This window comes from Heterocephalus glaber, unplaced genomic scaffold, assembly GCF_053883595.1.
Source record: "Heterocephalus glaber isolate CG9 unplaced genomic scaffold, H.glaber_assembly_v1.0 deba00001719, whole genome shotgun sequence".
NCBI lineage: Eukaryota > Metazoa > Chordata > Mammalia > Rodentia > Bathyergidae > Heterocephalus > Heterocephalus glaber.
The window spans coordinates 6,795,908-6,820,272 of record NW_028258432.1 but is presented as its reverse complement, the minus strand read 5'-3'; the positions used below and the strand labels follow the sequence as shown (position 1 = coordinate 6,820,272).

Sequence of the window (24,365 nt, the reverse complement as noted above, 5' to 3'; positions counted from 1 at the left end):
AGGAGTTTCTAGAAGTATTCCACTTGCAGATGTTTGTTTCATGCATAGTTAGCTATGGATTTCTTCTAAGCACTTAGAGGTGTCTAGACATCCCATATCCCTTCCCTAATACAGCAATGATTTTCTGTTATTGTAAGTGTTCTCAGGCGCAGAGAAATCTTTGGTAGCACATAGATTTTGCACAAATGCACTCTACGAACATTTTTAATATATGTGATAAAACAGACATTATTCACACACCCAACTGTTAAGTATAGGGAAGACCAGGCAAATGCTCTATGAGAGATAAGGGTCAGCAACTAGCAGCTTTTGTGGCAGAAGTTCCCACAGTCTTTCACAGCTCCAGTCGAAAGTAATGATTCATTAATTCCTATCCCAGGTACACTGAAGTGGATGGTAAGAGATTTACATGAATAACTAAAACACGCGTGTTTCAGCACACATGTTCACAGGAGACATTTATCCTTGGGTACAGTGACTGGGTCTGCAATCTAGAGACATGGCTTTTAGATCCTTTCTGGTAATACTGCTAAATCTGGACTCTCCTACCTGAAAATGACAGTACTGCCCTGCCACTTGCACACTGAAGCACAGTTGCAGTCTGACCTCAGGACAGGCCCAGTGAGCCAGGAAGTCAGATTTCACGTGGCTGTGGAGAAAGTGCAGTTTAAACCTTGCCATGATGACATTCTTAGAGAATACCCCAAATGATTAAAACTGAGCATACTGTGCTTCCACTGAAAACCAGGATGAGCAGAAGGAAGGGAAGGAAAAGTAGGGAGAAAGTTGGGAGAGTTTGGGTCCTTTCCTTGCATGCAACAGCCCACCTCTTTCCATTGCTGTCCCTCAGCATCGCTTTTCCCATCACTCTGGACTTGGTTTCCAGCTCCTGCACCTCCTCCAGCAATGTCTTTTTGTAGGTGTGCTTGGCCCTGTATCAGGAAAAGAAGAAAAATGAAAGAAACATGACACACAAACCTGAGGCAGCTGTCAAGTCTGGTCATCCTGCCTCTTCACACCCAGAGGTCCTCTGGCAAGGCTGAGGCATGGGCCATCATGAAGCACTCCCAGTGTCTGTGACTAACACGAGCCTTGCCGCACAGCCCACAAGCATCCAGAGTGCTGCAGATGAGGCCCAGACCATGCATGTCAGAAGTCATCCCCCAGAGGGATGACGGTCTGCAGACCCAGCTGAGATGCCCACCATGTCAACTAAAGACCAAGTAGGGGACCAGGATATAGCTCCGTGGCCAGTGGCGCTGCACGAGGTCCTGAGTTCAATCCCTGGTACCAGAAAAAAAAAAGACCATGAGGGGTCCGTGCAGATCCAGGAGTCAGGTCCTAAAGCTTTGTACTGCAGAGCCCAAAGGCCCAAGAGATGTCTGAAATCCTGCCTCTGTGAACATATTGTAGTCCTTGCCCAAATGCAGACAGAAAACCTAGAGGCTAGCAGATTCCTCCCTTCCTCTTTAGTGTAAAAAGAGTCATTGCCCCAGAGGATGCACTCAGAGTGCTGTCTTCTATTTCCTCATTAAATAAATCTTGTGTCTGTGTTAAACAGTTAAAAAACAATTGAGACTAAACAAAGCCAACACTGAACTACTGGATGGAGAATAGGTGAAGAATGTAGGTGAAGAAAAGGCATTTAACAAGGTATAAGTTAGATAAGGGAAAAGAAACACTATAAAATGAGGAGGCTCATATATTAGCAAGACTGGCCATTTTCTTTATTATGAAAAGCTTTGCATCAGTTTCATTTCATTAAAAATACATGTGAGGAGCCCAGTAGATACCAGGACTCAAAGACACAGCAACTGCTGAGCACATCTGCATAGAAGAGAAAAGCGTCTCCATGGGACACTCCAAGGGTGAAGGTGTTTTCCACAGAGTTGTGTTCTTCTCCAGTCCTCCAGCTTCAAAGACAGAAAGCTTGTTAAGATAAGGCCGAGTCATCCAACACTCCATGTTAATCTGGAATGGGTTATCAGCAGGAAGGCACTGTATATGTGCCTGTCATCCTTTCCCATAAAGTAAACAAGAGAAAGCCGTACAGGTTTTAACACCTAATGCCTTCATTACTTCAAATGGTGTCCTGAAACTCAGGATTGATAAAATACCGCAGTTCAAAGCAGAGACTGTGGAATTTTAATTTAAACAATAAACGAGAAAGGCCAATGTTTTGCTAGAGATAGTGAAAAAGGATGTTGCCATGTATACTGTTCAGTGTATTCATTATTACTGGATATTCTGTGTAAGCTTTACTTTTTATCTCAAGGGCTTATGGGGCTCTATTGGTAATAAATTAACTGATGGCATGCCCCACCCACTCAGATGCACCCCACATACACAGGTACCAGGAGAATGTGGGGCTGGTTTCGAAGGATGGATATTATAACGGTTTAGATCTCAACTGTCCCCAGGATTCTCATGTTTGGTCTGAAGTGGGCGGGTCATTAGGGGTGTGACCTGAAGGGGTATTCTGACCTGCTCCTCCCTTGCACCCGCTCCTCCCTGTCTCTCTGCTTCCTGGCTGCCGTGGTGTGAGTGCCTTTTCCTCTGCCAGGCCCCTCTGCCGTGCTGTTTCTGCCTTGCACCCCGTCGACCATGGACTAAAGCAGTGAGCTAAAATAAACCTCTCCCCCTTTAAGATGTGGGTGCCAGGAGTTTTGTCACAGCAATTTCAGAAGTGACTGAGACAAGCTCTCTCACTCTTCCGGGACTGCCCTATCCCATCACCTCTTGCACAGGTGGTTACTTCTAGATCTGCTCCCACTTCGAAGTGCAGACCAGGACGCAAGGGAGTTGCTATGAAGGAGTCACTGGAAGGTCTGGGCTCAGGGGACTGAAAATCTATAACCTAGGAGAAGTAAAAAAGAACATGACACCCAGGGCACTGGTGCTGCCAGTTTTTACCCATTTACTAGGTGGCCTAAGAGGGCAGTGACCTGAGGACTTCTATGCTCCTGGGCATTTCAGTGGGTGAAACTGAATCCAGAATCAGACTTATCAGGTAAGTCGGTAGACTCTCTACTAGGTTAGCTCCTGTGAGCTAGCCTGAACGCTGGCACTATCTGAGAACACTGGATTGCTACGCTGGTGATTCGGCTGTTCTTTCTGTGTGCAGCACTTAAGTAGAAGGGATGCTAGCAATGGAAACCATTTTCTCAAGCACCTCTACCTAATAAGGCCTAAATTAGAAAAAGGGGTCTAAAATGTCCCTGAAAGTCTGCTGCATGTGAATGGACTACAGCTTTGTATTTATAGCTTATTATCAACTCAGCCTTTTAAGCATCAGGCCCTGGCCTGTAACGTAGTCTGGCCGTGAGCTGAGGTGTGGGTCACACCTTTGACAGAGTAAGTCTGATTATCTAGAATTGGCTCAGCTGTAGTGGGTCAGCTTGTTTCATCTCACCCCACTCAGGACACCAGGTCACCAGAGAAGGGACCGAGCTGGGGTGTTTGGCTACGGACAGAGGCGTCGACTGTGAGCTTTCTGATGCAGTGAATGCTGTCTCCAGGCTCTTAGGGACTCCTAAAAGAAATATCTTCATTTAGGATCTTGACCTTTTTATCTTTTTGTTTCTAAATTTTTTTTCTGGGCTCCTTTTGCTTGCAAGCCAAAAAGAAATGTTACATTCTAATTGTGGATAAAAATGGAAATAATAGGCTTCAAGAGAAATTAGTTTAGTTAGAATGTTAAAAAAGTAACCAAGGCTCATTTGTACGTGGAAGTTGCTTATTACCTTTTATTGCCATTTAGTTGCCTATCTGGGATTATAACAAGGAAATGAAGTCATTCTGGAATTGGCGAATGTACTGTGTGATGCCTGGTAACAGAAAAGAGATGCAGTTTGATAAGAGGAGCCTGGTTACTCTGGGCTCCATGGCCTTGAGCTTTCTATTATTTCTATAAAACAAAGCATAAAGAATTTCTCCTAGATGAAAATTTGTATGTGGCAGCTCACCTAAGCATCTGTCACAGGTAAACATTTTGGAAGAGTGTAAGCTAAAGGATATTAAAATAGTTCTGGGCAATTTATACTTCATACTTCTAATAACACTACATTAGCCAGGTATCACATATAATCAATCAATTATTTTAATAAAATATAGGCTAGTTTGGGCCCTCATAAAAATTTTGGTGAACAGGGTATAGGGCATTTTACAGCATTTAATGCATTTTACAGCATTCCAAATCTGACTTAAGATAGTCTAATTTATAGATCTTCATCCACAAACTTGACAAACTTCATGGAAAAAGTGACTGAATTATCTCATTCTTTTTTGCTTTTTTTCTTACTCTTAATGGCCCAGGTCCTGAATTGGAAGTAAGAGACTTAGGAAAAAGGGGAAAATTCAAGGTAGAGCAACTAACTTGCTTTGTTAGGCACTCTCAGAAGTCTGACAAGGCAGGCGTGGCCTGTGCTGGAATTTAAAAACCCTTTTAAAAGCCAGGAATGACCAAGTCATGTGTGGCGGTATGCACCTGTAGTCCCAGCTACTCAAGAGGCTGAGACAGGAGGATGGCTTGAGCCCAGGAATTTGAGGCCAGCCTAGACAACATAGGGAGGGAGATCCTGTCTCAAGAAAAAAAAGTGAAACAAAAGAAAACAAATAGCATAAGGACCAAAATTCAAGACAAAAAACATCCCTATAACTGACACAAGGCAAGATTAAAGTACTGTAGCAACATCACTGCCACAGGCTCCTGTTAATTACACGAATTCTTCAGGACCATGTACTCAAGTGATTACAGCACATGCAAGTACTCTGGGTCCTGGGTTCAATCTCTAGCACCTACCCCCCAATCCGAAAAAAAGGTATTCTGGTTTCTTTTTTTTGGTATTGGGTATCAAACTCTGGACCTTGCACTTGTGAGGCAGGCGGTGGAACCACTGAGCTAAATCCCCAGCCCCCAAAACGTTATTCTTCAGCTGCTCCTTAATTCCTATTCATTAATCTAAACCTCTTCTGATAATTTCAGGGTACATTATAGTGGATCATGCCTCAATAAATATCAGACAACAGAAACCAACTGATTATTCAATGTGCAGTAAAAAAATAAAAACAACACATTTTTAAAAGCTGCATTTCAGAAAACACAGTTAATCACTGTGGCCTCACCAAAGCCGATCAATTTATTACATGCTTTATCCCTTTAGAAAGTGCCTCCAAATCTACTTGCTCCAACAAATATTTCAGACTTTTCCTATCCTATCTTATCTGGAGAAATCTCTCTCTCTCGCATGTTTATGGATGAAATTAAAGTTTACATTATTTTTGGATTTAGCTGTTTCTTTTGTTATACACCACATATGGAAATCATATTTATTATACTTATACATATATTATAATTATATATATTTTGGAATGGGATCTTGTCATGTTGCTCAGGCTGTGCTCAAACTAACTCATAGTCCTCCTGCAGCCTATTGAGTAGCTGGGGTTACAGTCTCATAGGCCCCTGCACCCAGCTGGAAATGATATATTTCATTTTAGTAGTGCTGGGTATAGGACACAGGTAGTGGTAGGTAAATGGTCCACCACCAAGCTACAACCCCAGGCCAAAATGATATATTTTAAAACCTAAAAGCAAACTGAATATGAATTCCTTCCTATTTAATCTACATTTTAATTTCTTCTTTGTGGCTGATTTCCTTATAGACTTATAAACTCTATAAGAATTTTATTGAAAGCATAATTTTAGATAGAATATGGGCCCCATGATCAGAGGGGCAAGGTCCAAATAAAGTCACGAGATTCGTTTTTGAGGAGAGGGGTGACTATACTCTAGATATTAAATAACTATTGCAGACTGGGCATCTGTTTCGGGCAAATATTCCAGATGACAGCTAATATGCACTATCTTTCCTAGTCCTTCTAATAAAACAAGACAAAAATGCATTTCAGAAAGCGGTTCTGGTTGTCAGCAGAGGCCATTCTGGCTCAGTGGAGAGCTAGAGATCTCAGCACTGTGTTTGGGGCTGTGGCACCAGGCAGCAAGCAGCAGCCTGCAACTGCAGGCTTCACAGGAAATGCACAAGGCCGACCTTCTCTGCTCCTTGCTCCCACACCTCCTATGCATGGACGTGCTTTCTGCTCCAACCTAGCTAGCAAGCTTTGGAAAGGAAGCGACTTTTTACCCTTTCCATCTGGTGGAGCTGGAAGCAGTGTCATTTGATTTATTCTTGTTAAAATGTACATGGTGATAATTTTACAGTGTGGGCCCTACAACAGGACCCAAATCAAGTCTTGTTGGAGGGAATGATAATTTGCTTCATTGACAGGGAACTTGTACTCGGAAAACATCCAGAAATAGACCAGGGGACACAGACTGCATAATCTATACCCTCTAGGAAGAAAGAATAATTTTCAAGTCTCACTTGGCAAAAGTAGCCTCAATAGAAGATGTTTTCATGACATTAATTTAAGATAGCTGAATAAAGACAGTTTGAGACTAAATTATAAGCATGTTACAACTTCTTAATCACTAAACATTGAAAAGGCATCTGATGTGGTCAAGGCCATGTTGTATTTGTCTAAAACTAACTAATGTTTGCAAACTTCAACAAATTCAGATAGGGAATAAGTATATTGTGCTACTGGCTCAAGGAGCAAGTGACAGAACTCACATGTTTTTTATAGCGCAGTTATCAGATTAAGAAAATTCTTTCTTGGCCACAATTTATGTTTCATTTTCCAAGATTCTGGTTCCGCTATTTACAGAACACAGTCTCAGCAAATAAAATGGAAGCATTTAAGAAACTGTAATTATTTTTGATTAACAATTGAAAAATTAAATGAGCTGCAGAGAAAAACAAAAACAAAATCTATGCTATAAAATTTTCCCCCCATTTCTCTCTGCATTAAGTGTGGTTGGTTGTCAAGACAGTGCTGAAATGAGGACTTTTTCAAAAGACATCCTTAACTGTCAACCAGGAACAATTTTCATGGAGTGTGGGAGGAATGGGGAGATAAAAATGAAATTTGATGTCTCTTCCTGGAAAGTTTAGATTAAAGTCTCAATTCTCTACCTTAGGGCCTTAAAATAATTACGCTTTGCCCAAAGTAAAGCCAAGATAGGATTCTCAATGTTCAGGGAAGTTGGAAACTAATTGTAGTTGGGCCCATTCAAACCAAAACCAAGATTATTTCATTTGGAGCAATCTCTTTTGCTCCTGGGTGAAATTAAAATTTAGATTATCTTGGGACTTAGTTATTTCTTTTTTCACATTGCAAGCAGACATTTTATAAATGATATATTTCAGAACCAAAAAAAAAGTTGAGTATGAATTATTTTCTTAACTTACATTATAATTTCATCTTTGTGATTTGACTTTCTCATGAACCTGTAAATTAACTCTGTGGAAGAACTGTATTGGAAAGAGTCCTTCCAAGAATTGTTTAGGAAAAAATGAAGAATTTTTCATTGTTGTCATTTGAGATGACTTACATGTACATGATTTTCCTGTAAGCATGCAATTTAAAGCTGGGTTATACTTGTGACCACTTAGCATCCACAGTTTAAAAAAAAACAGTTATTTTAAAAAATAAAAAAGTTAAAAATAAATTTTGAATCATACTTCCTAAGCTTGAAGGAATGACTTTGTATTTAAAAACTGTTCCTTATAGTCATATACAAGATAATCACCCTTTTCACCTTCACGAACTCAGAACTTTCTGTCTATATGAATTTCATATTGGAAAAAAGTTTTTAAAAAAGCACAACACAAAACTTTCTCTGGCAGGTGGCAGGAGACCTGTTTCTTCAAAATCCCATGTCTTTAATACCCTGTGACAGGGCTCATGTGATACAGTTGCAAGGACAGATGAGCAAGACTTAGGGCTACAACTGATTTTCCACTTACGCTCTCCAGGCTACATCTTCGATCAAACAAGCGGTAGGAACCAGGAATAACCCCAACCAGAAGTGTGCAGAGCTCAGGACCATAGTTGCCTGAAATAAACAGAAGTCATAAATACAGTAAAACATTTTCTTTCAAAAACAGTGTGATATAATTTAATCAGTGTAAAACACTGTGCAACACAAAAGCAATAGAAAGTATTAAATTCAGTGAAAGGTAAAATGTACACATAGGGAGATCATTAAGAGGGGCAGAGAGGTTGGCTTTACTCTGGATCTCTAATGGCTCTCACCTCCATTCTATTACTGTGACCCATGTTGTTTCTGTTTTATAAAGTGCGTCAGCCCCCTTCCCATCAGAATGCTATTCTAAATCCCTCCTAGAGAGAAATGCTGGAGCTGAAAAACCCCTATGGAATAAACTTGGTTTCACTAGTTTCTTTTATTCATTTGTTCGTCCGCTCAGTTTCCTTCACAGCTCATTTATTCAAGGACCGGCATTCAAATCTCAGCTGCTTGGTATGAGGCTAGTGATCCTCCCTACCCAGAAGAGGAAGATTCATAGGTTGGAATCCTTGGCTTCATCCAAGTTAAAACCATGTGGTGTGATCTGCATGACATACTAGAACACGGTATATATCGAGAAGCTATCCTATTGGGTTTCTGGGAAGAACTCTTGAAAACAGAATGTGGGATGTGCTTGAAACATAAAAAGGATTTCAACATTCTGGGAGGGATAGAAAGGGAAAAGTTCAAGGTGGAGGGATGAATGACAAGGAAGAGCAATGAGGAGGAGCACAGTTCTCATGGGACTTTCTTGCTCCTGACAAGCTGAGTGACAGATGGTCTGGGATGTAATGCGAGAGAGGGTTTTGAGGGACAGAGCTGCAGGGTTAAATTAAATGTTAGGTGAGAGACTTTGGACAAAAGCAGAAGGAAGTGGAGTGCAGATTCCTCACATGTTGATTATGAGTGAGCACAATCTGGGAACATGGAGCTGGCTGACAACTGCAACCTGGGGCTTTGCAGGATGGCCACCTGGAAAAGTGACCAGAGTGAAGGGTGACTGGGCCCTTCATGCTTACTCGTTTGCTTTTCTGGAGTCAGAAACCATTTACCCTACTGGAATAGATATCTTTTGCTACAGCTGGTACACAGTGAGGCAAGCCTTACAGAGGAGAAAGGAATAGAGGGATGGAGACATGATAAACTCCAGGAACCCTGGTAGTGACTTGGAAGGGCTGAGAATCAGAGGGACCCAAGGGGGACTCCCTTTATGTTGGGGGAAGGCTGGATTCACCCTGGCCTCAGCCTGGCAAGCAAGCATCAGCTCATTCTTTAATTTCCATCTTTTGCTCCAGCCTGACTCTATACATTCTGTGGCCCTGGATGCTCTGTCTGCCTGGCAGGGTCTCTCACAGCCTCTTGAACCTACAGTCCTGAGCCATGACCCACTCCAGCCTGTCTGGCTATGGCCATGCCTAACCACAGTCCTTTGCCTCCGAGGTCCATCACATAGCTGTGCTTGTGGTTCTTGGCATTTATGACAATTGAGAACTGACAATGAGGTTTGGGGTAAAAGAGCTCAACTCTGACCCTGGCATGGGAAGGCTGCTTTCCTCTCCTAAAAATAAGATTAGTAGCTTTAGAAAGAAAAACTTGAAACCTTAAAAATGTGAGTACATTTTTCCACATCAGCTATACATCTCAGAATTCATCCTAGGAAAGGAGGAAAATGAGTAAAGAAGCAAATCGAGAGTATTCAGGGTTGTGCTATATTGGCAAAGAAATTAGAAATAAATATCCAAGAAGAAGACTAATTAAACATGGTAGTACCTATACACACTGCACTCTGTTCAGCATTAAAGAGAATTATATATTGACATAGAGATGTAATATTATATTGCTAATGAAAAATATGGGTTCTAAGACAACATCTCCTAGGGAATCTATTGTGGTGTTGACAAAAACAAGTGCAATTGGACCAGGCATTGAAATTAAATTTGAAATGTTCTCTCCGGCTACAGAAAGTGAGCCAGGGAAAGTCACCCTAAAATGTGATTCTTTGATATGCTGACCATTTTAAACCTATCCCTTGGGATTGGCAGATGCTAGATGTGGCTTTTAGTTCCCTATCCACCTAAAGACCAGATCTACCGATGAAGAACACAGCTGCACTCAATCTTTTTACTTAAATTTCATTAACCAAGGATGATTAAATTCATATCACAGAGGAAACACAAGGTTCTGGGTTTGATCCTTAGTATAGCAAAAACAAACGAACAAATAAACATACAAAATCATAGAGGAAGAGACTGAAGATCAAATGCCATCCTCAAAGCCCAGAGAAACTTTGTCTCTTTCAGCTCCTTCTCTCCCCTAAAAGTCTTTTACTCTTGCTCTAAAATTGCTTGCAGCCTCTTCTCTCTCGTCTATGGGGGGAGGTATGTTACAGTTTAGAAATAGAAAGTCCTCTGAGGGTCTCATGTGTTCCGAGATGGGGCTTTTGGAGGGTGCTTGGATCATGGGAAGGGTTATACTTATCAGGGGATTAATCTATGGATGACTTTATAGCTGCATTTGCTGTTAGGAGGTGAGGCCTAGTTGGTGGGTCACTGCGGATGACCTGAAGGATATGGTCTTGCTCCTGGCTCCTCCTTTCTTTCTCTGCTTCCTGGATGCTATCAAGCTATAACCTGCCATCCCTGTAGCTTCCAGCTTAAATCTCAGAGGAGACTTTGAACTTGGACTTTTCAGCAATGCTAGAAATGTTAAGACTTGGATATTATTATAGATGGATTAAATTCATTTTGTATAATAAGCTAGTGTGAACCTTTTGGTGGTCAGGGAATGAATGTTATGGTTTAGATCTAGAATGTCTCACAAAAGTCTCACGTATTCAGAAGTCAGACTTTTGGGAGATGATTGGATCATGGAGGTACTGTAGTCATATGTGGATTAATCAATTGATAAGTTCATGGCTAAATGAGCTGTAGGAGGTAGAGCCTGGTTGGAGGCAAGCCACTGAGGGTGTGATCAGAAATGATATATTCTTGTCCCTGCCTTCTCCCTTCTTTCTCTGCTTCCTGACTGCCATGAGGTGAGCAGCTTTCTTCCAGAGTACCCTTCCACCATTCTGTTTCTGTCTTGAGCCAGCCAACCATGGACCGAAGCAGTAAAACCATGAGCCAAATTAAACCTCTCTTTCTTTAAGGTGTGGCTGTTGGCTATTTTGTCCCAGTGATGGAAAAACTGACTAATACAGAGTATATAAGCTTCTAAGCCTCTAGATCTCACTGGGTACTTGACTTCCTCTGAAGCCTCCTGCATATTAATAAATTTATATGCTTTTTCTCCCATTGATATGTCTACTCCAGTTCATTTCAAGAAATACTACAACCTTCCAAAGGGGCAGGGAGAAATTTTGCTCACCCACTATACCCACAGGTTACTCTCTTTGTGTTAAGTGGTAGTCATTACACATATGCCAATATGCATGAGTAGATATTATCATCATATATGTATAATCTTGGTTTGGTATGCCTTCATCTTTAAAAAGCATCACAGGACTTCAAAAACAGGGAGGTAGCTCCAGTCTTGATGGACTTGAGAGTATTATTAATCAACCCTCAAATATAGATATTCCAAAAAACACATGGAACAGATCTCAAATTAGTGTCTTGGAAGCACAATTAGTGATTTGTAGTCTCATACTTCTTTGTCCATCTCTACTTCCTATTTCTCTTGGGGAAAACATGTTTTGTTTAAATGGTAGAAAAAACTCAACTTCCCCTCTAAAACCAGGAATACTGTAAGAACAGGCTTGGATTAGCCTGCTTGGTGGAAGAATCTGCAGAGTCTAGCAGAATCTGGGATTCTGTTCTTGCCACAGATGCCCAGGCTGATCCTTGGGCTGTGGAAAGGGGACCTGTTCAAGCTTGAGTTTTGAGAATAAATGCAGGATCTCTAATAGGCATATTTGTCAAAGAATATAGTCATTTCACAAAAATGATGCTTTATTTACAACAGATTCTGAAACTCGGTAAGAACAAAGCCCCCTTCCAAATGAACTAAAATTGGATTGACATTTGGAAGTATTGTTCGGTTGTTTAGTTTTAAAACTAGGACCTATGAATAGCATATAACTTTTTATAGGTGTGTCTCCTAAAGCTTTCTGATCTGATTTTCACAGATTGAGATTTGGGGTCCTGAATCCCTTCTAAGGCCACAGCTTTAAAATATTTATTGAGCTCGTAAGTGCAAGGTCCCAAGTTCAATCCCTGGTACTGTCCCCCCCCCCCCCGCCAAAAAAATTATTGAGCTGGACTTGGTGACAAATGGCACTTAATTATACCCCTTTCCACATCCTAATAAGTGAGGTTTTAAGACATCTTATGATGTGCTAAAAGGCCCAGTGAGAAGAAGGCACTTTTAAGTAAGATGACCTAACTAGGAGCTACTACCTGATTAGTAACTATGTCAAACATTTGGGAACCCAAAAGGTAAACTAGAAGAAAGTGGAGGTGGGTGGGTAGAATTACTTGATAAATCACAACACAGGCTGGTGAGAGCCGGACACAGAACTGGAGGCTTGTCTGATGACAAGACCAATGAGCTGGGCAACACTGCCTTCAGCTGGACAATAAGCTTAACTTATTAGTTAAGGACACACAGGAACCTGGAGGTCAAAGAGTCACACACATATCTATCCATAGTACCCCAAGACCAGCCTTGACTATGAACATGGCCACAAACAAGAAAATGCTTCAAAAGGAGCTTGGAGTAGCTGGAGCTAGGTAAAGTTTCTCAATGTGGAGTGAATTTGACAAGATGTGATAGAGGCAAGAAGGCAACAGTTTACTTGCAAGAAAGAGACTAAGATTTCTTCATGTATCATGATGGGCCAAGATGTCCTATAAAGCACTGCCTTCAACCCTTCACAGGGCCCAAACTAAGGACAGAAAATACCATCTGCACTTCCCCCAAGCATCTTTGGCCAGAGTGCGGAGATATACAGATTCAAGTTGAGGTTCAGTCTTCCCTTGAAACCTGTTCCCTTCCCTAAGTTTAAGGAAGAATGAACTTCCTTCCCCTCATCTGTATCTCCAGAAGAGAGGGAAGAGAAGGCATCTAGGTGTAGAGTGTCAGAAGTTTAACTTCCACTTAACACCCAAAACACCAGGCACCAACTTGAAATTTTAAGTTAAAACAAAAAAAGAAACCAAACAAAAAAAAGTAGAGAAAAAATTCCAGTCCATTCTCACAAAGCAATAATAATACAGAACCAAAATAAAATAAATCCCTTAATGACAATCGATAATTAAGTTGGTAGGAACACTCATGGTTGCAATCCATAGCTCCTTTCTTGCCTCCCTACTTATTATCTTTCATCCTAAAATTCTTTTCCATTTAAAGGCCAGTGGAGCCATAGCTTTCTTTTGAGGTAAAGCTTTCCAAAACCCTTGTTTTCTATGATGTGTATGTCCAAGTTTAAATACAACTTCTTTTTTTCCTGTGAGCTGCTTTAGGAAGGGTGGCAAAGTAAGTTCCAAATCTATCTGCTCAGGGTGGCTGTGTGACATTCAGACCGCTGCAAGTTGTGCATCCTCCAAAGTCTGGGCTGAGGGAGGTGTGGTGCACACATCTGGCGTTTGCTGGGAATGCAAACCCTGAGCAATCTTGGAAGAACAGATGAGCCTTCATTCTGCAGTGCAGCAGAAAAGAAAAAACTACAGTTAGGTAAAGCACTCAGTGAGACCCCACTAATTTTCCACAGAAGGGAGGAAGCCAATTCCAGACTGAAATCCAATTCTTCATTTCCCATAATCATTCACATCCACTGTTGCCCACACAAAGTCCCTATTTAGCCCGGTGCCAAGCTTAGACCTACTACAAATGGGGAGACTTCTCTGTTTAATACTTTGCAACCTCCTCTGAAGAGGATCCTATGCAGCAGCACTCATTTCAGAAGCCCTGAGTGAATGTGAAAGCATTTGTTAAGTAATCAAGCATCCTCACACCCAAGACAACTCAAAAACCACTCTCCATTGCTTCTGGCACAAAAATCCGCGCCCCCCCCCCCCATCAACTGTGACGGATGGTGAGTGAGATCAAGTAGTCCGTCTAAAGATGCCATTCCTATATACCTAGGGGTGTAAAGCAAAAGACGTAACAAATACACTCTTTTTGACAGTGGGCTTCATTCATGTTTTTGTCGCCAAATCATAAGGGGGCTTTATCAACAGACCTTGCTATTGTGAAATCCCAAACATTAGTGGTGGTTCATTAACACAACATGATGGGAGTTTCCTAAAAGCATCCCCTATGCTCTGGACAATCACACTCACCCTCCCAGAGGATGAGGCAATGCTTTCTAGGGATGACAATATATATGCACCAAAATGCACAAGGGTCCATAGGGTTTGACAACTGTCTACCTCTGGGTAACTACTTCCCACAGAGGGTCCTTCTGTACCCTCTCCAGTCCACGTCCACATTCAGGAAGGAATTGCTGTGCTTATTTCTGCCACAACAACTAAGAGCAGTCTATTCTAGACCTCCATCTAAGTGGAATGACAATCTATGAGTTTTTTTGTGCCTAGCTTCTTTCAGGCAACATAATGCCTCTGAGATTGATCTATGTTGTTGCATGGATCAGTAACTCATTCTTTCTATTTTTTGGTATTCCATTGTGTGAATATTCCACAATTTGTTTATTTGCTCTCTTGTTGATGGATGTTTGGGTTGTTTCCAGTTTGGGCCGATCACTGAGAATTAGGCTGTTATGCACATGTTTGTACAAGTCTTCCTTTGTGAACATATGTTTCCATTTTTTTTTTAAGTAAACACCTGGAAGTGGGACTGCTGTGTCACATGGGAAGTGTATGATATACTTTTCAGGAAACAACCAGAGAATTTTCCAAAGTGGCTGTTTGAACAAAGCAATATGTGACCATTCCAGTTGCTCCATGTCCTAGCCAGTCCTCAGTACTGGCATTTTAACATTCTACTTAAGCCAGTCTAGAAGTTGAGTGGGTGATATTATCATACATGAGGTGGTAATACAATGACAAACATCAACACCATCCTAGGGACTACTAAGAGTCTCAGAAAGAGGGGGCATGTTCTCCACTGAGTTGCAGGGGAGCCCAGGCTGCTAAAAGCTCTGGGAGGAAAAAGCTAAAGCAAATAAGGACCCTTCCCTATCCAGGTCATGTACTATGGGGTGTGCCTTTGTTTTTAACTGGCAATAACATTTTAACTTCCTCAGACAGGGGAGAAGACATTACCCAAACGGGGTGCCAAGACCCAGAGTGGTGTGAACTATAATCAACAGAGAAAGGTGAGACCCCAAATCCCTCAAATTCTTTTTTTTTTTTTTAACTCGGGACCTTGTGGTTGCAAGGCAGGTGGCAGAATCACTGAGCTAAATCCCTGGCCCTCCTCCGATTCTTAATCTGTTTTTCTTTTACAAGTAGTGGTCATTTTAAATTTTTCATTTTCTCTTTAGACTTAATTTTAGAGAAGAAATATTTAGTCTAACCAAACATCTATGTGTATTTGTTTGATTTCCAGTGACTTCTTTAAACTGTGACAATCCCCCTTTGGTATTCATGGGGATTGGTTCCAGGATCCCCAAGATAGCAAAATCCAATGATGCTTATATAAAACGGTATCGTATTTGCTTAGAACCCATATACATCCTTCTGTAGACTTTAAATCATCTCTAGGTAACTGATAATATCTAAAATAATGTCAATGCTATGGAGATAGTTGTCACACTACATCCTTTAGGCAATAATGACAAGAAAAGAGTTTATACATGTTCAGTAGGGATGTACTATTTTTTCTCCAAAATTTTCAATCCACAGTTGCTTGAATACGAGAAACAGAACTGTGGCTACATTTATCAAGGGTTGAGTTTTTGTGGTTGTAAAGACAGCAATTCTCTCTCTCTCTCTTTTTTTTTTTTGGTACCAGGGATCGAACTCAGGACCTTGCGCTTGCGAGGCAGGCGGCAGAACCACTGAGCTAAATCCCCGGCCACACAGCAATTCTTAATACTGTACCAATTCTTAATACTGCAGTGTTAAGTGGGATGGGAAAATTAAGGCAGGGAAACAGAATATTGCTGCTCTGAGGACATGTGGCCCTTTTTTCCAAGGTGAAAACAGGGAAGGTTTAAAACTGGTAGTGGGTAGTTTAATGTAAGTAATCTGCTCTCTTCTAGTTTCAAGAACAACATAAAAACAGCAATGCTCACTGACTACATATATGTAGTCTCTCTCTCTTCTGTTCTTACACCCGCTGTGACTCTCTTCTAGTAGGGGTGAGACTACAGCTTCTAGATAACAAGCAGGGTGCATGTGCAACTGTGGCATATTGTGTACATTGTATACTTACAGGCGATTCTAACAATCAATATTTCCAGGATATGCAGAAAACCAAGAGGCAATGTCTACCAACTTGAAGAGAAAAATGAAATGTCTAATAGTCACAAAGCCCTGGTAATGTGGAATATGTTTCTCATGAAAGCATAAGCTTTAGGGCAGATACTAATGAAGATAGGGCAGATGACCTTATCTGCTTGTCACCATCTGAGCCCTGAGCCCTCGGAAGAAAGATGAATAACCCCTCCTGGGATTGTGCTAGCTGTAGCAGGAGGGCCCAGGACAGTGATTGAGTTAGGCACAGCTGAAGCTTTTCTTCTGTCCCCTGCAGTCAAGGGCTGGAACAGATGGTGCCACTCTTACTCATGCTCTGGTAGTTGTGTACTTGAATCACACCTAGTGTACAATCTATGGATCTATGAGACTTCCAATGTGGTGCACAGAGGTAAACTGGCCTTCCCTTCTCCACAAGAGCTTGGTGGATATATCTCAGAGGAAGGCATTTGGAAAGGTCCAAAGAGAGTGACAGGCACACGTCTCAGGGAAGTCCAGGGTCTGGGAGATTTCCAGGAAAGGGCTGGACTGCACAGTCTTTAAGAGTGCTGCCTGAGCCCACTTGGGCTACCATAACAAATGACTGGGTGGTTCAAACAATGGATATTCTTTTTCTCAGAGATGTGGAGGCTGAAGTCTGAGATCATGGTGCCAGCAGGGCTAGGTTCTGATGAAGATCATTTCCATAGCTGGAAGATAGCTTGATCTCAGTGTGGTCATGTGAGAAAGGCTCTGCTGTGCCTTCTTCTAAGGGCACTAACCCCATTATGAGGGCCCCATCCTAATGACCTCACCTAACACAAATAATCTGTGCATGGTCCCATATCTTAATACAATCCCAGAGGGGGTTCAATCTTTGAATTAGTCCACACAGGGTCAGGCTACCCAGCCTATGATCCCAGCTCTGCATTTACTTGTTACTTAACTACCACATCTCAGTTTCTTTCTCTGCAATTTGGGAAAATATAATTCCACATAGGGCTTCCCTGAGGCTTAAATAAATCAATAACTGTAAAGCACTATAAAAAGAACTGGGCACATAGGACATATCATACAATTCCCTATAACTGATTTTTTTTTTTACATTATTGACTATAACTACAAATCTTATTTAGACATCCTGGAAGTGGTTAACAGCAATGTATAATGATTCTTGAATGAGTTTTGACAGGGAACATGGTTCAAAAGATTATTATTTCTTCCAACCTATCAGGAAAACCCTTACCCACTGCCATCCTCAAGTAGGTAGAAGGGTTGAGGTACATGGGGTAGAATTCCTAAATTTTTTTTTTTTTTTTGGTACCGGGGATTGAACTCGGGACCTTGCGCTTTTGAGGCAGACCGTGGAACCACTGAGCTAAATCCCCGGCCCAGAATTCCTAAATTGTACTGTGAACAAGTTGCTTATTGGTGACAGGCTGAAAATGTTAATAGTGATGGGGGTGCAAATGGAAAGCTAAAATCTGTTCTTTTTTTTTTTTTTTGGCTCGAACTCGGGTCCTTGCGCTTGCACAGCAGGTGGCGAAACCACTGAGCTAAATCCCTGGCCCTAAAATCTGTTCTTTATGTGCAAGTATAAGCACTATTTTCTTGTGCTAATGCTCATTACCACCTTCCATTTTAAATTTTTTTCCTTTTCCATTTTACAGTGTAGGGGATGGAACCCAGGGCCTCATTCCCATGAGGCAAGTGCTCTATCCTTGAGTTACACTCCCACCCCCACCTTCTATTTTTACTAATTAAGATGAATGGAGCCGGGGATTTAGCTCAGTGGTTTCGCCGCCTGCTGCACAAGCGCAAGGACCAGAGTTCGATCCTCAGTACCACAAAAAAAAAAAAAAAAAAAAAGAAAAGATGAATGTCCTCTCATCCTATCATGCCAAGATCTGCTTCTTATCTCTGTAGGACAACGTGCAGAGTCACACTCAGATGTCACTCTATGATGATGAAGGATATTCACCAAGAATTTTGTGCCCAAATAAAAAAAGAAAAAAATAAGCAGGTGATAATTGCTCATGAAAAGTGTTTTCCACATAGCTGCATATCAGAAGGCTTTATATAGTACCTGCCTGAGGTACATCCCAGGAAGAAGAGGGGAATTCCCCTGAGCTGTGTTCCACAGCCTAGGCTGCACTGCAGGCTCAGAAGTGAGTGAAGTCTCCTCTGCCAGCAGACTCCACTGCTGTATGGCAACCAGCCCTCTGATATGTGCATATCGTGTCCTTATTGTAACTACAAAGGGGTTTCAGAGCTGCAGACCATTAGGCTTTTCTGCAGACAGAAACCCCAGCTGAAGGCAGTTATCATCATCTCTGATCTTCATAGTGAATCTGCCACCCAGAGAGCTGGACTTCTAGGTACTCAAGGCAAGCTGCCCCCCATGTGGCCTGTCAGGAATGACCCTGCCATGGATGATCCCCTAGCTTCTACTTTTCCACTTGGAATGGAGATGTACACAGTGGAAATCACATCATGCACAGAACATATATACATACATACAAACACACCCCAAACGTGAGGTATTTTATCTTACTGAAAAGCCCCTATCAATCACTCTTTTGGGAATTCAAAATACCCATAAAAAAGATAATTATGACCTGTAAGAGTCCTACATTAGAACACGAATGTGCTGGTAGTTACACGAAGCCACACGATAAACCAGATGCATCTTCCTTGATCTCCAATCTCATCCGCAGATTGAGGAAACAGCTCATTTCATAATAAAACCAGTAGCACTTTCAGAATAGATCTGGACAATGATTTCTTTTTACTTAAAACCGGAGCCTTCAACTAACTCACTTGTGAGACACAAAGCCATAGGATAGATACATGGGCTTCCCGGGCTTCTGTCCTTTCTCTCCTATACTGTCGGAGTTTAAGGACAGTGGAATTCAGAGTCAAGAATGCACACCTGGGTTGGAAAATAACTTAAACATTCGGTGGCCTTTAGGTTGGCACTAGACATTCAGAGGTGGTATAAGCAGGAGACAAGCAAACTGGAGTGGACATAGAAAGGGCTCAAATTGACTGTTGTGAATCAAGGTTGCTTTTCTTTCCATGTGGTTGAATTTTCAAGGGTGCTTCCCCATTGATTTTCAGGATACAGACCTGGGAAAAGAACTCTCAGGAGGGGGAAGAGCTCCCCTTGGGGACAGAGCCGCATATAAGTAACAGAGGACAGGTACTAAAAGCAGAGTTGTGGGGTTCACACGGATGATACTGGCAAGGCAGCAGGGTGGTGAAGGATGAGAACGTGGGGTTCAGACGGACCTAGGATGAAACTGCACCTCTGAGGCCAAAACACCCAAAGAGGCTCATTAGCGTCCCAGTACCCCAGTTTCCTCCTGTGAAACAAAGAGAGCAGCAATGCCCACCTCCCAAGGATGTTGTGTCTCAGATACACTTAGCTGTGTTCACAGGTTCACATGTTCCATTCTACACAAACCCTAAGAAGCTCTGGTACTGAAACTTCAAAAATAAGCATTTGCTTCTTCCATCCTCACGTTCTACCTCGCCCCTTCCCCTAAGCATCTGGACAGTGCCTCATGCTAATCTTGAGACAGCCCTAACTGTAAAATGACTTAGCTGGAGCAAATGAGCTAAGTGGCTGGCTCACAGTACCAGGCGTCTGATTCCCTGCCAGCTGGCCACCATCCAGCCCTCAGCTGGCCTGCCCAGAGCAGAACAATCTGGGGACCCCTCAATGAGACATTTTCTCCAATGTTTTCTTTAACTCTGACACTGCAATTGAAATTTAGCAGCAGCTTGTAGCCCCCTAGGGATTTCTGCCGCATACTTCTATTTCTCTCTTTTTACTGTTTCTCCACACTAAAGTTTATGTTTCTTTTTTAAATAGAAAAATGTTTTTTGGGAAAAAAGAACTTAATAAAGATTTTATGACAGCCCAGTGAAGAGTGTAAAATATCCATCCCGGCCACCACGCTAAGAAACTAGAATAACGCTTCGGCTGGCAGTGTAGCTCAGTGGTGCTCAGAGCACTTGCCTGACATATATGAGGCCCTGGGTTCCATCCTAGCATGGTACCACAAACAGACAGACAGAAACTTTCCTGATTTTAAAGTTCACTTTTCTTTCATGAAACTAATAACTTCACAACAACAAGGCCTGCCTCCTTTCTGCCAGTAGTGAATTCTCATTATGTGTCACTTTCTCAGTTACTTAGAAGAGACACAAAGATGAAGGGAATGCATTCCCTGAGACCTCATCTGTGGGGATCTGCACACACTTGACAGAATATGGCACCTGTTGTTAGACTAGATACTCATCTACATTCACACGCAGCCGTGGGCAGATAGGATTCACTAGCGTGCCCTGCAATAACTCCACACTCCCAAGAAGGCCACCCCAAATAACATACATGTAGGCTAGTTGCCAAAATCCACAGATGCTCAGGTCCTGCAAAGAACCTACACAATCCTCCTATATGCTTAAAATCATCCCAGATGACTTATAAAACCTAGTAAAATGTAAATGCGATGTAAATACTTATACCGTGTTGTTTAGGGAACAAGGATGAGGGGAAAATGTGTTTTCAGTACAGACACAATTTTTTCTGTCTGAATATTTTTGATTAACACAGATGGTTAATTACATGGGTGTAGAACCTGTGGACACAAAGGACTGACTGTATTTTTAAACATTTTAGAAGAAGATATAGGAGAATACCTTTATTATCTTGATTGCCTGTAAGAAAATATAAAAAGAGCAAAAAATAGTGAAGTATAAGAGATGTTTGACACCATTAAAATAGAAAACTTGTGCACTGAAGCTACCACAAATGAAGCAAAAGAAAAGCCACATCCAAATTCTGTTCCCAAAATTAAAACCTTAACTGTAAGGACAAGGTCATTGACTAGCCATAACCTATATTTTGTCTATTTTGTTCCTAATTCAAAAATGCTTTATCTCTTCCTTTACAAGCCTTGCCTGCATCGACAACATATCCCTAGCAACTACATGTAGCTCCTTTACTCTCGCCTATGATGTCACCAATAAATATCAGTGGCTTTGGTTGGGTCTTTGCTTGCTCAGCACTGGCCATCCTGCCTCCTCATTTCTCTCTTAAATTTTTTCTTTGAGGTTTTCTTCTCACCTTACGCTGTAGCACTGAGCAGAAGATTGGAACCCACCGCAGGGGCTTCCGGTAACATATATGCTATGTTATTTCCTATACATATATAGGATACATTTTAATCCATAAATTAGGATCAGAGACTAACAATACATAGCAACAAAATAATTTTATAACAGTATACTGCAGTAAAAGTTATATGAATGTGGTCTCCCTCTCAGAAGGGTTAGTTCAGCGTAAACACTATGCTACTGCAACAGTTGGTCTGATAACCAGGATGGGTATACTAAGTGACTAATGGGTGCGGTGGACATTGTACGTAGGATAGATATACTGGACAGAGGGATGATTCATCTCCCAGGCAGGATGGAGTAGGATGGTGTGAGATTTCATCAGACTCCTCAGAACAGCATGCAATTTCAAACTTATGAATTGTTTACTCCTGGAATTTTCCATTTATTATTTTTGGACCTCAGATAAGTGAAATCTGGGAAAGTAAAACTGCGAACAAGGGAGGACCACTGCACAGGGGCTCTGTGCTCACCAAAAGCCAGACAACATTCCCAGCCTAGTCCGTAAATTACCTCACTTCACCCTTCCACCAACCCAGAAGTAGGTATCACTGCAAGTCTTCTCTTACAGATGAGGTTCCTTGGACAATGAAGTTCAAATAGACTGGCTGAGACATGTACTAAGACAGGGTAGAGTCAGGATTTCACCTTAGAATTCAAGCTCTCAGTCTCTCACAGAAGAGGTGGGCTGTCATATGTCCTATGTCCTATTTGTACCATGCTTCACATGAACCTTCAAAACACACGATTATGAGGAAAGGGAATGCATACTAAGAAAAGACTTGAGGCTGGAATCAGTGTGATAACTGTACTATCAGAGAGAAAAGGAGAAAACCTCAATGAAGTCTTAGGGAGGAGGAAGATCTTGGTTGGAGCTTTATTTGGAAAGAGAAGGAAATTTCAGGGAAGACAGTGGGAGAGGGTGGTGTCGGGGTGCAGCAATACACATGTGTGAGCCTGGGAGTAAAAGTAGCAGGAGCTTGCCAGAAGGACAAGGTGGAACTGGGAAAGAAGGCAAGAGGAGGAAAGAATCCTGCAATGTAAAAAAACAAGAGGGGACCATTAAAGAGTGGCCTATGATAAGTGAAAACAGTGACATCAGAAGCCAAATTGGAAGAAGATCTGGGCATACAAGGGCCGGTTCTTAACTCAGAGACAGCAGGAAGACAACAGCAGATGATTCCATGAGGTGATCTCTGGGTGCTGCGGAAGATGCTGAAAATGTTAGGAAGTGACCTAGATCAATGTGGGCAGGGAGAGTCAAAGTCACATGTTCGGAGCACAGCATCAGAGGACCAGAAGCCTTTGAAACCACTTCTGAAAAATGGGAAGTGAGATAAAGAACCAAACAAGGAGCATGAACATGTGGATGTGTTTAGGATACAACTCCTTGGAGTTCCCATGAAAGTGTTGAACAACTTCAGCCTACAGAGCTAAGCAATCTGTATCGGGGGATGGTAGGGTAGAACCAGCAAGGGCAAGGAGGCAAGGACAAGAATGAGTGATTGATTTCAGAGCCTGCTGGCAAAAGGAAGATGAAAGCCTGAGAGGACTGATGAGAGTTTATTCATAGGCTATAAGACAGTGAAGACAGTGAAGGGGAAGTGCAGGATCAGTGGGACAAGGGCCTGGAGGTAACAGAAGGAAAAGGGATCCTTGTGAGCTGAAGAGAATTGGCTGCAATATCTTGTAGAAGAGACAGATGCCAGTAACCAGGTCATGAAGTATCTTTGCCAGGAAGAGAGAGGTAGAAGTGGAGAAGGAACCCCGTAGGAGCTGAGGAGGCAAGGATTCCGAAGATGTGCTAATACAGGAGCAGCCATAGAGGTAGAAGAGTCCCAGTGATGTGGCAGCAGTCAGAAAGGAGAGTGAGAAATCTGTGTGTTGCTATGACAAAGGAAGGCAGAAGACACTAAGAGTAGGACTTAGTAGTAAGTCTTAGTAAGTAATCTTAGTAGTCAGACTACTAAGAGTAGGAGAGAGAAGGACTGAAGAATGATTCCGGAAAAAGTCTGTGACTCCACATTGTGGTCCCATGTCTGAAGAGAGAGATGTGCTGGAACATATACAGTGAACCCTTGATTTATGAACTCAATTCATTCCCAAAGGCAGTTGTAACTCAAGTTGGTCAATTGAAGGCTCAGGCTCCTCTACACAGCCTTCAAAGTCTCTCTCCTGTATACAGGCAGATCTCAGTGTCCTTAGAGAGACATTGGTCCAGGATTTCTCAATTAACCCCATACAGGAAAGGATGTCATAATACTCCTTCCAGAGCTCTTTAAGGTTAAATCTGTATCTGAGACCACAGCAGGCAGCATTTGGGTCATAACTCAAGACTTCGTTTGTAAGTTAAAGCTAATATACCAGTCATAACCCAAGTTGTTCATATGTCAGGCTGGTCATGACTCAAGGGTCCACTGAACCATGAAAGTTAACTGAAGAATGCTGATAACAAAACAGAACAGAGAACAGTTGAAGAAACAGATCAGTGGCTTGGATGCTTAAGGGAAACATTCTATTTAAGCTCCAGCAATGAGCCCACTAAAAGAAGAGTTCACAGAGACGAAAAATAGTATGATGACTGAGCAAGAAGCACAGGTAAGAAGATCAAGTTAGTGAAATGTGGAACAGTTCACCAGAGAGATCAGGAGTGGAGATGTCTTTAAATCCAATGTGTTGTTTCTGGAATGCATTACAGACTTCCTTCCATCTACCCACAATGCTCTTGACTTCCTTGCAATCACCAAGCAATGTGTATGTCTTTCTAGCTCCTTTGGAGAACAATTTGATTTTGAATCAAAGCCTGTCTTCCTGCTCTCTCTGTTTCAAGGTGCAGCACGCTCCTAGATGACCTGGCACCAGAGCAGGTGATCCATTCCATGTCCTGTTTGAAC

At 41.9% G+C, this 24,365-nt stretch overlaps 1 protein-coding gene across 6 annotated transcripts in view; it reads right to left on the bottom strand.

Annotated features, from left to right (window-relative positions):
- Atp8a2 (ATPase phospholipid transporting 8A2) overlaps positions 1 to 24,365 on the bottom strand; it is a 641,036-nt gene that overhangs the window by 48,169 nt on the left and 568,502 nt on the right. For 5 of the 6 annotated variants that reach the window (XM_087199399.1, XM_087199396.1, XM_087199392.1 and 2 more), the window contains 2 exons: positions 7,869 to 7,957; positions 828 to 932 (listed from right to left, as the gene is read on the bottom strand). In XM_087199399.1, coding sequence (XP_087055525.1) covers positions 828 to 932; positions 7,869 to 7,957 — 194 coding nt within the window. Of the gene's footprint in view, positions 1 to 827; positions 933 to 7,868; positions 7,958 to 24,365 lie in introns of those variants that run through there. The other variant, XR_015446599.1, reaches the window with a different exon arrangement.